Source organism: Lucilia sericata, unplaced genomic scaffold (genome assembly GCF_015586225.1).
Source record: "Lucilia sericata isolate MDLA Ls3-8-SP2 unplaced genomic scaffold, ASM1558622v1 Contig000825F_arrow, whole genome shotgun sequence".
Lineage (NCBI taxonomy): Eukaryota > Metazoa > Arthropoda > Insecta > Diptera > Calliphoridae > Lucilia > Lucilia sericata.
Window position 1 is genome coordinate 200,831 of NW_023994817.1, and position 14,835 is coordinate 215,665.

At 31.2% G+C, this 14,835-nt stretch overlaps 1 protein-coding gene across 1 annotated transcript in view; it reads left to right on the plus strand.

Annotated features, from left to right (window-relative positions):
• LOC119608378 overlaps nt 1-12,724 on the plus strand; it is a gene marked incomplete at its 3' end in the record, with an annotated part of 88,256 nt that extends 75,532 nt beyond the window's left edge. Inside the window, exons 4-5 of the mRNA XM_037962778.1 lie at nt 10,107-11,711; nt 11,758-12,724. Of these exons, the coding sequence (XP_037818706.1) occupies nt 10,107-11,711; nt 11,758-12,724 (2,572 nt within the window). The remainder of the gene's footprint in view (nt 1-10,106; nt 11,712-11,757) is intronic.
• Between the last annotated feature and the right edge of the window lie 2,111 nt (nt 12,725-14,835).

The following is a 14,835-nucleotide window of genomic DNA, read 5'->3' on the forward strand; positions in this document are numbered from 1 at the left end:
GTATATAATATGCACTAAACTGTGTATATTATTTGATATTGGGAAAAAGTTAGTTAGTTAGCTAGTTAGTTAGTTAGTTAGTTAGTTAGGTAGTTAGTTAGTTAGTTAGTTAGTTAGTTAGTTAGTTAGTTAGTTAGTTAGCTAGTTAGTTAGTTAGTAGTTAGTTAGTTAGTTAGTTAGTAGTTAGTTAGTTAGTTAGTTAGTTAGTTAGTTAGTTAGTTAGTTAGTTAGTTAGTTAGTTAGTTAGTTAGTTAGTTAGTTAGTTAGTTAGTAGTTAGTTAGTTAGTTAGTTAGTTAGTTAGTTAGTTAGTTAGTTAGTTAGTTAGTTAGTTAGTAGTTAGTTAGTTAGTTAGTTAGTTAGTTAGTTAGTTAGTTAGTTAGTTAGTTAGTTAGTTAGTTAGTTAGTTAGTTAGTAGTTAGTTAGTAGTTAGTTAGTTAGTTAGTTAGTTAGTTAGTTAGTAGTTAGTTAGTTAGTTAGTTAGTTAGTTAGTAGTTAGTTAGTTAGTTAGTTAGTTAGTAGTTAGTTAGTTAGTTAGTTAGTTAGTTAGTTAGTAGTTAGTTAGTTAGTAGTTAGTTAGTAGTTAGTTAGTTAGTTAGTTAGTTAGTAGTTAGTTAGTTAGTTAGTTAGTTAGTTAGTTAGTTAGTTAGTTAGTTAGTTAGTTAGTAGTTAGTTAGTTAGTTAGTTAGTTAGTTAGTTAGTTAGTTAGTTAGTTAGTTAGTTAGTTAGTTAGTTAGTTAGTTAGTTAGTTAGTTAGTTAGTTAGTTAGTTAGTTAGTTAGTTAGTAGTTAGTTAGTTAGTTAGTTAGTTAGTTAGTAGTTAGTTAGTTAGTTAGTTAGTTAGTTAGTTAGTTAGTTAGTTAGTTAGTTAGTTAGTTAGTTAGTAGTTAGTTAGTTAGTTAGTTAGTTAGTTAGTTAGTTAGTTAGTTAGTTAGTTAGTTAGTTAGTTAGTTAGTTAGTTAGTTAGTTAGTTAGTTAGTTAGTTAGTTAGTAGTTAGTTAGTTAGTTAGTTAGTAGTTAGTTAGTTAGTAGTTAGTTAGTTAGTTAGTTAGTAGTTAGTAGTTAGTTAGTAGTAGTTAGTCAGTTAGTTAGTAGTTAGTTAGTTAATTAATTAATTAATCTGAAAGGAGGATGTAAATACATCAAATACGAAGAAATACATCTACGCCTTTAGCGGAAAGGAAAAGCTAAAATCCAAAGAATGATCCAATCGGTTACACAGTGCAATAGAAACATATACGGACACCACTACGTGATAAATGACCAAAAAAAAAAACCGTGTTCCCCAGTTTTTATCAAAGTTATGTACTTCTTTTAAAGGCTGCCAAAGATTTGGGGACTCGGTGTCATTTTTGCAAAAAAAAAAAAAAAAAAATCGGAATTTTGATTTAATCTCTGAGGATGAGGTTGAAGTTCTTGTCATAAAAAACAAAAATTGTGAACATATAAAATTATCTTCAAAAACGATTTTTTACGTTTAAAAACATATTTCAAACGCTTCCCTAAATTAGGCGTATACTTAATATTTGTAATATCAATAAAACGTATACGTACAAGTGTCGTTAACAAAAGCAATGCATTCATATGGGGAATTTCATGTAAAGTGACCCAACTCAAGAATCGACTTCGACGATATTTAGTACTATTGGATAGTAGGTCAGATATAAATTTTTAACTCTATCGGTAAAGAACTGGCGGACTTAGAGGGGGTTAAAGTTAGATATTTTGGTAATACAGGGTTTTATTCAAATGAGTGTAACATTTCACCTATTGGTCCTAGCAAAAATTGTCCAAAGGAGTTCAGATAGCTATTTCTTCTTAATTCGTTCCAAAAAAGAAATGTTAAAATTTTTTTTTTAATATTTTTTTTTTTATTTTTTTCCAAAATTTTTTTTTAATTTTTTTTTAGTTTAAAAAAATATATTTTTAAAATTTTTTTTTTTTTTTTTTTTCAAAATGGGCCCTTTTTATTTTTTGTTTTTTTTTAAAAGAACGCTTTTAAAATTTCCTTCAAGGGCTTTATAGTCCCATAATGGGATGGGAGCGGGATAGCCATCAACAGAATTATTTTTTAACTCAAGAATAATTTTTTTTTAATATTTGGCTCTTAATTTTCCCCTATTTTTTTAAAATGGACTCAAAAGAAAGCTTAGACCATTGGCGTTAAAAGTTTTGTGATAACTTAGTGTCTGACCTACTATCTCATAGTACTAACCTTGGTGCAAATTTCATCCAAATCGAAAGACATCGATTTTTAAAGTTGGGTCACTTGACACGAAATTCCCCATATGTAAATAGATTTTCATTCCATCAAAATAGAAAACATATAAAGTACCTTTTGAAGAACGAAAAAGTACCAAAACGTCCAATTTTATAGGTTCTCTTTACTACGGACTCTACATGCATAATTTCATGTTCCAAAGTAGATGTCTGCCGGAAAATTGAAATACATATAAATAAGGTTTGAAACATTAAATATTGCCCAAGAACTATCCTAACCGTTTTGGCTTGGGCTTGTTCTACAAAGTTGCAATTTAGAACTTTCCACGATAAAGTTGCAATTCTTTAAATCCTACAATTGACTGCTTACTACCAAATCCCAAGTATTTTTCTTTAAGACCAAAGGTTTAATTCCCAGCCCACGTAATACAAATTTACATTATAGGGTACAAAACATTATTGTTGTCATTGTAGTTGCTGTTAATACCATTACCCAGTTTGTTTATCCATTGAGGTTCATTATAGTAAAGTTTTTCCTTACAACCGGATATAAGCTTGGCTGCCTGGTTGTGAGTGTGTGTGTGTATTTATATTTAAAAGAATTTCTGTGTTAAAATGCTGGTGTAAGTAGAAATAAATAAATGTTTGTATGTGTTAAAATTTCAATGTATATACACAAAAGCTGGCTGTATTACACAACATTTTTAGGCCTTTATCTTTATTATCCTTATACCAATTATCCTAAATTATAACATGCTTCAATGTTATAGTTGTTTTTTTTTTTCTTTCTTTGTTCTTCAAAACTTTGCTTTGTTAAAGCCATAGTCTGTGTGTGTAAAAGTTGTTAAGCTGTCTGCACACATAGATAAATTCAGGAAGTTTTCCTTTATTTGCAAATATTTGGTAGGGCAGATAGTATGCGTATGAATGTGTTGGTATTTAGTCACGGCTTTTATATTGTCTATGTGGTTCAGCCTTATCCTCTCTTCTGTGTAAATTTCATTTTCTGTTTAGGTAAACAATTTCTTCTTAGCATGTTATTTAACAGTCTTTTTGCCTCTATTAGCTATTTAAATAAACGAGTATTTCTTATAGTGTCATTGTCTGACAATGTAGCCAGGATTAACTATGAATAGACCAAAACAACAGCAGCAGCAACAACAAAAGCTGCAAAAAACATATGAGGTCTGGTTATTTTGGCTAAAAACATGTTCATTTGATTTTAAAAACGCAATTGCAAGCAATTTAAACAGTGTTTTGTTTTATGTTGAGACGACACTAATTAAAAATTGTTATATTTTCTTTGAAACTACGGCCCAATAGAGGCTCCCAGCAAAAAATCTTAAATTTTTTGTAATGGCCAGTAGTTATTTCATACATTACTTGGTAATGAGTGTTCATTATATACTATAATATTTAATTTAGCTGAATAGGGAGTTAATGGTAAAGAGTGGAAAATGCTATCGGCATGAACAAGGAAATCTAAATCTTGTCGAAATTCTGTTTTTAAAATACCAGAAAAAAGACTTGAAAACTCTCTTTCATGTTTTTTATACTTATAATCTACCTCCTTTCATAAAAATGTATAATGTAACAGAAGTGTGTTATTGTTTTTTTTAATCTATCCTTAAAAACTCCTTTAAACTTTTATCCTTTTTTGCTCCATATGAAAAAAGCATTAAAATCAAACTAATTTTACTTCATTAAAAATTAAAATTTAATTTGTGGTTTTTTCTACAGTTCTATTTTTACCAAAAAAAACTAATAAGAAAAGAACAACAAACAAATATTATTTTTTTATTATTTCCTATAGTTTTCGGAGTTTAAATGAAATTCAAGCTCCCTTTCAAAAATTAAGGGTTTAAGTTAAATTTTAAAAGCAATATCGTAATAGAAAAAAAATTCCCCATATTGCTTACAAATATTTTTGAACAGAATGATGAAAGAATTCATGAATGAATGTTTACTTAGAAAATTCATTTAAATATTTATGCTTTATTTAATATTCAACACTTTTCTCTTTCTTCCTTTTTTTTTACATACATATTACAACTTAAACACTTTCCTACTCCCTGATAATAATTTAATGTTGATTTTTTGTTGCTTTTTAAATCTTTTGAAAACAGAAACACATGTACAAACACACACATACTTGCTTAAGTAAAAACAAACATTTCTCTGTTTACAAATTTTCTCCATTTTTTTCTCATTCCTTTGTTTTCTATTTACTGTTTGTTGTTGTTGTTGCTTGTTATTCCTGTGGTAATGAACAAAAACAAAAACTACCTCTACCATAGAAAAAAGTTTATTTTAGATTTGAATGGGGTTCTCATTTGCACCACCATGAGGGGAGTAGATAAAAACTCTTTTCCTAAACATTAGAACATTAATGTAATTGTATGTGTTTTTACTTGTATGCCAGGATATTTACATATCATTGATATGTGTGTAGATAATGATAATTTTTGGTATTTAAAAATTTCTATTCAAATATGGTTTCACTTAACTTTTTTGGAGGGGGCGGATTAGAATAAAAACAAAAATTTCAAAAATAAAAACAGAGTCTAAAAGTGGATTAGGAATCCTTTCAATATGCTGTTTTTGTTATGTTCTTATTATAAGGCTTTCATATAAAGAGTTTAATGTGAAATACGGTTTTGCTGCAGCTATTAAAGTAAAATGAGATAATTGTAATCATATTATGATTGCGTTAACTAGTAATATGATTACATTAAACATAATAAAAAACTTTTCAAAAGATTGTATGAAATTTTCCTGAAGATATCGTGGGTCTTTAGAAATTGGATTTCAACAAATACATAAGGCCTGTCCACGAAAAAATTGACCTATTTTAAAATTAGGATTACTTAGCAACCATGTGTGCTATTGATCTTAGCAAATTTTGTTTGCGTTTGAAAGATGTCGTCCGAACAAGAAAAAACTAGAAAAAAAATTTATACAAAATAATAGAAAATCCTATGGCAAGTTATTCTGTTGTGGCGCGGGAGACAAATGCTTCATTATGTACTGTTAAAAGGGTGGTACGTCGATACAATGAAGGGTTGACAACACAAAGAAAACCAGGTTCGGGAAGAAAAAGAGGACTCACCAATAAAACACTCGCTGCGAAGATAGTCTCAAAATTTAAACAAAAACTTAACACCTCGGTTCGAGATATGGCCAAAAAAATGGGAACATCAAAATCGTATGTCCACAAGGTAAAAAAACGATATAATCTGAAGTCATTTAAAGTAATTAAAGTGCCAGATCGATCTTCCGAAAAACTTACGTTAGCTAAAAGGCGTGCCAGAAAATTGTATGAACAGTATATTACAAAATTTGATTGTGTTGTTATGGATGATGAAACTTATTGCAAGGCTGATTTTAAACAATTGCCTAGTCTGGAATTTTATACTGCCGGTAAAAGAGAAGGGGCTAACTCACAATTTACCCAAAAAAGGTTGAAAAATTCCCAAAGAAGTATATGATTTGGCAAGCAATTTGTAGCTGTGGTTTATGGTGCAAGGAGGTGGTCGTACAAGGTTCAATAAACTCAAAAATTTATATCGAAAAGTGTCTCGAAGGATCGTTAAAGAGGTTTATACAACGACATAGTGGATCTATGCTATTTTGGCCAGATTTAGCAACAAGTCATTATGCAGAAGACACAATTGAGTGGTATAACACACACGATATTCATTTTGTTCCCAAAGAGGCAAATCCACCAAATTGCACGGAGCTCCGCCCAATTGAGAGATATTGGGCGCTGATGAAAATAGCATTGAAGATGACTAAGAAGGTCGCACGCAAGACTTTCGCAATAAGTGGCAAAGAGCATACACAGTGGTTGACAAAAACACTGTACAAACGCTTATGAAGGGAGTTTCGAGTAAATTGCGAAAATTTAAAATTTTTTAAAAGGTTAAATTTTTTCGTGGACAGGCCTTATATAGACAGACACAAAGGCAGGCGAAGATAACTAGGATCGACTCTGCTACAAGGATTTCAACAGACATATAGATAGACAGAAAGGTAGACGGAGATAACTAGTATCGACTCTGCTACCTATAAGGGGAAGAGTATAAAAATAAATCAGCGTTAAAATAACCTATGATTTATAATGTAATGTAATTAAAAAAAATAAATTTTTAAAAGTAATTATGAAAATAGTTTCCAGAAGGGAGATAAAACACAAAAACAAAAATATATATAAATTTTGGCTTAGTTTAGCAAACAAAAGATTGTTTCTCTCAAACTTTTTTAATATAAGTAAAATAAATAAAAGATAAAGGGTTAATTTAAAATTATAAAAAAACTTCATGTTTTTCTAACTTAAAAAAAATCTAAAATTTTAAAATTAATTTCATTCATTTATAATTTAATATTGTCTAAAAGCCTAATTTAATATTCTGCATATTCCTGGTCTTTCAAACAAAATCTGTATGTGACTTTCTTAACTTCCAATTCAATAACCAAAGTTCAAAGACTTATAAGCATACGAAACCTATATAACCATCAATCAAAATTCACAGAACAAATGTCTAATATCAATCCAGACATTGCCAGACAGTCGCCAGAAATTATACATACATATTTGTAAAGAGAGCATAAGATGTTAGTAGGTTCTTCCATAAACATACTCATGGCATAAATAATGAACTATCAAATTACATGGATAAATAAAGTCAAAGACAGAGATAATTTAATTAAAAATAAAATCTATTATTAGCAACTGAAGTAAATTTAAATTTTGTTATACATAAGTTTAAGACTAACTTTAAGACTGGCAAAGCTAAAAATCAAATTATTAGGGAATTATAGAAGTATAAACTTTAACTAGTTCAAAGTTTAGTAAATTTTCAAAAAAAAAAAAAAAAAAAAACACAAACTACGTTCAAGAAATCCTCCCTTGCCTTCATCATTAAATTTAAAAACATATGGGTAACTTCCTCTTAAATTACTTAAGATTTTCATTAAAATAAATAAAATTTTAATGATTACTTTTGCTCATAAATCTAATAACAAAAAACACATTTTAACAAAGTTTGGCACCCACTGGCTTCTTAACAAAATCCCAGACGTTATAATGTTTTGGTAATGTTTTTACTGCTGCTTCTGTTATTATTGTTGTTAAATAAATAACACAGTTAAAACAAAAGTACAAAATAGTCGTATAAGCCGAACAAAAAGTAGCAACAACAAAAAAAATTGCCAAAAGAAAATTTCTAGTGAAGAATTATGACGGTGAGATATAAAGCCACACACACACATAAAGCAACAATAATATTAATGTTAAGCTAAAGGGGCAAAAAAAAAACAACAAAAAGAAAAACCTAAGATGGTAATAGGCAAATATGAAATACATTACGTAAACACAACACAGACAACAAACAATATTGACAATGTAGCGTTTTTTAATATTCTCAAAAACGTTTTTTTTTTTTCATTAGTTAGCAACTACAGACTATATATCAGTCTTTAGACTACCGAATCGACTATACAACACTACAGAATATTAGACTATATAAAACTATAGTATATATATTGTGCCGACCACAGAAAATAATATAGTCCAGACCATATACTATAGTCTACTCTATAAAATAGAATACAGACCAAACTGTAGGCTAGACATCAGACAAGACTATAGGCAAGGCTATAGTCCAGACTATAGACAATATTATAGGAAAGACTATAGGCAAGACTATAGACAAGACAACAGTCCATACTATAGACAAAGCTATAGTCCAGAATGAAGACAAGACTATAGTCCAGATTACATTACACTCTATAGACAAGACTATTGACAAAGCTATAGTTCAGACTATAGTCATGATTATAATCTAGACTATAGACCATACTATCGACAAAGCTAAAGTCCAGACTATAGACAAAACTATAGACAATACTATAGACTAGACTATAGACCAGACTACAGACCAGACTATAGACAAGACTAATTACACATAAGACTAGAAAAAGCTATACTCCAGACTATATACAAAACTATAGTTTCGACTACACAAAGCTATAGTCCAGACTACAGACAAAGCTAAGTTTAAGAACACAAGGCTATAGTCTAGACTATAGACTAGCCTACAGCCCAGACTTCAGACAAGATTATAGGCAAGGCTATAGTCCAGAATATAGACCAGATTATAGAAAAGACTATAGACAATACTACAAGCATGACTATAGATAAGACAATAGTCCATACTATAGACAAAGCTATAGTCCAGAATGAAGACATGACTATAGTCAAGACAATATTCCACTCTCTAGACAAGACTATAGACAAAGCTATACTTCAGACTATAGGCATGACTGTAATCAAGACTATAGACAATGTTATTGGCAAGACTATTGTCAAGACTATAGGCAAGACTATAGTCTGGACTATAGCTTTGTCTGAAGTCATGTCTATAGTCTGTACGATAGTCATGTCTATAGTCTGGACTATAGTCATGTCTATAGTCTGGACTATAGTCTACAACTCCTAACTATAGTCATGTCTATAGTCTGGACTATAGACAAAGCTATAGTTCAGACTATAGATAAAGCTATAGTCCAGACTATAGATAAAGCTATAGTCCAGACTATAGATAAAGCTATAGTCCAGACTATAGACATAACTATAGTCCAGACTATAGATATGACTATAGTCCAGACTATAGACATGACTATAGTCCAGACTATAGATATGACTATAGTCCAGACTATAGACATGACTATAGTCCAGACTATAGACATGACTATAGTGCAGACTATAGACATGACTACAGTCTAGAATATAGACAAAGCTATAGTACAGACTATAGACATGACTATAGTCCAGACTATAGACATGTCTGACTATAGACAAAGCTATAGTCCAGACTATAGATAAAGCTATAGTCCAGACTATAGACATAACTATAGTCCAGACTATAGATATGACTATAGTCCAGACTATAGACATAACTATAGTCCAGACTATATACATGACTATAGTCCAGATTATAAACATGACTATAGTCCAGACTATATACATGACTATAGCCCAAACTTCAGACAAAGCTATAGTCCAGACTATAGATCAGACTACAGACATGACTATAGTCCAGACTAAAGACTAGAATTTAGTTCTTTCTATAACTTCCTCTTATATTTGGCAATTTTTTTAAAGTTTACATCACTGTCAGCAAATAACTTTATATACTCAAACCCTATTGCTACGTTGCAAATTTACACACACACACTTCTAACAAACATACTCCAGGACTCGGGTAAGAAAAAATCTCAAGAAAGCAAACAAAACCGAAAAAATACAGACCCTAAAGCAACACAACCAAATTGTGTTAAAAAATTGTTTCGTGTTTGCCTTCCTTGGTTTGGGTTTCTACTTATAACTGTGTCGGATATATGGAAGTTTAAAAGTACAATTAAAACCACAAACTTCCATTGCAGAACCAACCAACCAAACACCCTCCCAATTGTATGCTATGCTTGCGTATGGGAGAGATGGTCTCTTATAGAACTGTAAATTGGTTGAGGTTTAATTAAATAAATGATAAATTTTTTGGTTTCTTCAAAAGCTCCAGCGTTTACGTTTTTCTGTAATTTTGAGTTTTTCCTTTCGTCTTAAAGAGTGTAGAGGTAGAGGAAGCGAGTAAAAATAAAAAAAAAACAGGAAGTCAAAGAGAAAATTTGATTATAAGCAGATGAGTGTTAGACATATAAGCTTGAACAAAAATTATATTTTGTGAGAAAAAGCTCAATCAGTTTCGAGGAAATTTTATTAATGTATTTTATTAAATTACTTATGAAATATTTTGAAGTCATAAGAAATTAATATGTTTTTTATTTTTCATATATATTTAACAATTTCTCATAATTTCCTCTTCTTGCAGGTCATCAACTGTGGCGATTTAGACAGTTATCCCTTATTACAATACTTGGATTTATCATTTAGCCACATAGAGCATATTGAAGATGATGCCTTGGGCCGCTTGGAAATTTTAGAGATTCTCATGTTAGATCACAATAAATTAAGCAAAGTACCCATTAGTCTACCCATTTCACTGGAGCATTTATTTTTACAAAATAATGATATAATGGAAATACCTCAACAGGCTTTTCAGGGTCTTAATAACTTAAAAACATTAGATTTGTCACACAATAAACTGCTGTATTTGCCTGATATTATGCTGCCAAAATTACAGACACTAAATCTACAATCCTCGGAAATAAGAGGTATAAGTCAGGGTATTATACACTCTTTGCCAAAGTTAAATGATCTAATGCTGGAGGATAATCCCATTAAATGTGCTGATCTCTTGGGTATAGCCGAATGGGCCAGCACCTGTCGTTTAAGGGTGGAAAAGGAGCAGGAAGGTGAGGATGAGCAGGATGAACAAGAAAATTTTGTAATTAAAATACAAGATTTAAAGAATAAATTTGAAAAAATGCATAACTTTTACGAACAATTTGGTTTAAATACTTCTACGCTGAATAACAGATTATTGAATGACTTAAAACCTCCCGCTTGTGTACAAGAGAATTCTGTGCAAAACATAGTTAAGAACCAAAATCTAGAGATTGGAGATAAAAAGAAATTCAAGTCAACATCTCTTGCCTTAAATAAACCATTGGAGGAAACAAACTTTAATCAAAATTCTATGAATTCCAGTCCGTTATTATCAACAACAACAGCAGCTACTGTCGAAAAAACTTCAAGACAACACAATAATAATCAAACAGATACAGAAAGAAGACGCAAGGCAGTTGAAAGCGTAGAAGAGCTGCAACAAAAACTTGAAGATGAAACTGCAGTAAAAACAATTACCATAGAAAATCCCATACAAACTTTGCCAGCAACAATGCAGTCAAGCATTTTAAATGAAAAACAAACCCCTAATACAACCACAAAAAGTTTTAACTCGAATGCAACCACTACAACAACTGTTGTTGCATCAACTTCAGTCATCGCTACCATTTCCAACAAACTAAAGACTGCAGGAAATGAGGGGCCAGAGGAAGAAGACATTGTTGTTAAACCTACATTTACAAACGAAATGAAAACATTTGATCACTTGACTGCAAATGCAGATGCTGTTGCCACAACAACGTCGGCAGCAGTCATACAACAACATGAAATTGCATCAATAGGAAATACTCCAACAGTAAGTTCTTCAAATATGACAGAAGTAGTTAAAGCTGTGCTAAAACATACTAAAGAAGCAGAACAACAACTTGAAGATGTGCAACATAGAACAACTTTTCGAACAAAAAAATCGAAAAAGTGGCTGAAACAAACAACCCCACTAAAAGGTGGGGATGACATAGAAATGCCACAAAACATGGAAATTTTGTTAAAGCAGGACAAAACTAAAGATATAAATGCAGCACAATTTATAAAATCGACAACATTTGCTACGCCAATAAATTCTGAAACACAAGCAACCACAATAGTCCCCCCAACACCAACATCGGCGGCACTAACAACCACAACAATGGCTTGAAGCATTCATACAAACAAAGCAGGAAAACAAACTTGTCAAGGATGCGCAGAGATGGGCTGGTGAAGGGGTGCCACAAGAAAAAGATGTAGATGTTTTAGATTTTGAAAGTACAACAAGCAAATTGGAGATAAATCTTGAACGTAACGAAAAACAACAGCATGAAATTAAAACAAAAAATGCCACTACAAAAGAGATTAAATCTTCAGCAACAATAAACCCCAAAAGTATGCAAACAAAACTAACTGACACAGTAGTTACAACAACGGCAACAACTATAAAAGCTCTACTTGAGTCCGCAACAACAAACAAAAGAATATCTGAAAAAGCATTAATTTTTTCCCCGGAACTAACAGCCAATTTAGAAAAACCCAATAAAGAGTTGAATGGATTTACACAAACCACCCACAGCATCACCACAACAACTAACTCGCATCTCTCGACTACACAAACAATGACAAAAAATTTTCCTAACAATAAAACTACTACAACAGCAACAAAATCAACAACCGACAAACCATTAAAAGAAGAGAAACATGCAGTAGAAACAACTACAAGTACTACTGCAGCAATATTAAAAACATTCAAGACAATTGAGCCAAAAACAACAGCAACAACTATCCCTACTACTCTGGTTAAAGATAAAGATTTAGCATCAAATTACAATGACAAAAATAGACAAATATCTAAAACTATAAATAAAAACAACAAGATTTTAATAGAAACTACAACAAATAGTAACATTACCAGCAGCACCATCATCACCAGCAGTACAACTACAAGTGGAAATAATAAAAACAATCAAATTGCAAAGACATTTGATATTACAACTACTAACTCAACTGCATCAGCAGCAACTACTATGGCCATCAACAACATTGTCGACCACCAGCAGCAGCAACAACAGCAACAGCACAATCCAGCTCATATCTCAGATATTGTAATGCCACATTATCATCAGTCTTTAGAAAAGGATGTCAATGTTAAATGTATGCAATCAAATTCCAATGGTAAGTAGTATTTAAAACCGACAACAATAACAATGTATCTGCTCTGAAGAATACACAACTTTATTTATAAAAAAAAAAAAAAAAATATGTATAAATTTTAGATTTATTTATACACTTGAATTTGGTTAAAAAATAACGAAAACATATAGAAAGTAAAAAACTGTTGACATACTTAAGGAAATGACCAAAGAATTTTGAGGAAAATTATAGAAAAAATCATAATACTTGAAGAATAATAATTTCAGACATAAATAAATTTAATAATAAAAAACTTTTTCTTAAAACTAGCGCTAACAAGTCAGAGTGTTATATACCCACCATAAAATCATATATCGTAAACATATACATATATGATGCTCCCCTATCCAATGAAGAACCGCGTGGAATCGAATGAATAACCACAAACTGTAAGAAGTGTTTATATGAGGTATGGTGAATTATAGACCGACCCTTATTTCTGTGAAGGGGGCCTTATATGGGCGGTAGGGTCAATTATGGAACGATCCTCATAAAATTTGCTAGACAGATCTTCGTATGTATTAAACATGTTTATGTCAAATAGCTGTACTCGAATTATGAAGCCAGTAATGAGCGCTAAAGTAATTTTTTGAAGGGAACCTTATATGGATCAATTATGGACCATTATTCATAAAATTAGGTACAGAGATTTTCGTTTACATTAAACTTTTAGTTTTAAACGATTTAAAGCAATTCTCTGAAGGGGATGTTATATATGTGGTACGGATGATTATGGATCGATCGTCATAAAATTTGATAGAGCGATTTTGGTACCTTTTCGAATTTTTTTTTAAACTGTTATTTTTAAAACAGTTATAACAGTTACAAAATTTTTCCGGGGGATGCGAAAATGTGGAACAATATTGACCTTATTGGTCCCATTGATGGTTATATTGACGAATAGGTGTTGAATGGTTAAAATATTTATAACCTACACTTCTTTAGTGGTACACTGGTTTTGTGCTGATGTTTATAACGCACAAAAATTTTGGTCATCGGCTTGGAACGGTTAAGTAATGTCATTTGGAACATGGAACATTATTGACCATATTGGTCCCATTGATGGTTATATTGCCGTGAAACAGGGTATCAACGTAAGCGAAATTGCAGACGAATAAATTTTTAAAGGTTCAAATATTTATACCCTACACTTCTTTAGTTGTATACTGGGTTTGTGCTAACGTTTATAACGCAAAAAATATTGGTCATCGGCATGGAACGGTTAAGTCATGTCCGTTCGCCCGTCCGTCCGTCAAAATTACATGAATATCACTTGTAAAAAGAAAAAAGTCCCAACTACATGAAATAACTTCCCAATTTAAAAATATGTCGAAAATTCGACATCTGGAGATATTATTCTGGACATATTATTAAATAAGTCGCTTTTAGTGAAATTCTCAAAAAAATCATCACAAATAGAGCTTTTTAAGAGGATAAATGCTATGACATTTGTTTTTCGGTTACGCCTACTTTCGAGAGGGCGGGGGGTACAAAGTTTAATACATTTCAAGTTTTAATTGCATAATAATGATTTGCAAATTAGACTGTCTACGGCCTGGCACCATGATATGTCCAACAACGGCTTCGTTTATTAAATATTTTCGAAATAGCCGAACTACGAACGGACGCAAAAATTTTCTACTCTATAATATGTTTTCCAAATAGCCGGTCTACGACCGGGCGCAAGCATTTTCTACTCTATGTTATTTGCAACAACGGCTTCTCTTAGTAAATATTTCCGAAACAGACAGTTTTCGGCCGAGAGCGCTTTAATTCAAATCCTGTTTAAATCCTTTAACTAGAAAAGAGATTGCAGAAAGTCTTCATCGCAGTCATCGATTTCAAATCGATATTAACATAATGATGGCCTTTAAACAGGTGTTTTACTCTACAACTCGATTCGAAAGCAAAAATATTTGAACTTGTCAGTTAAATACTTTGTGTTTTGAAAGCTTTTTCATCATTCGAATCGAAATACGGTATAACTAGCTCTCTTGGTGTTGATGACAACGTTTTTATAAATTCATAATATGATAGATCTGTGTAATATGCATCGGTTTTGTTTTGAAAAAAGTGGTTTTGGTACGATTATT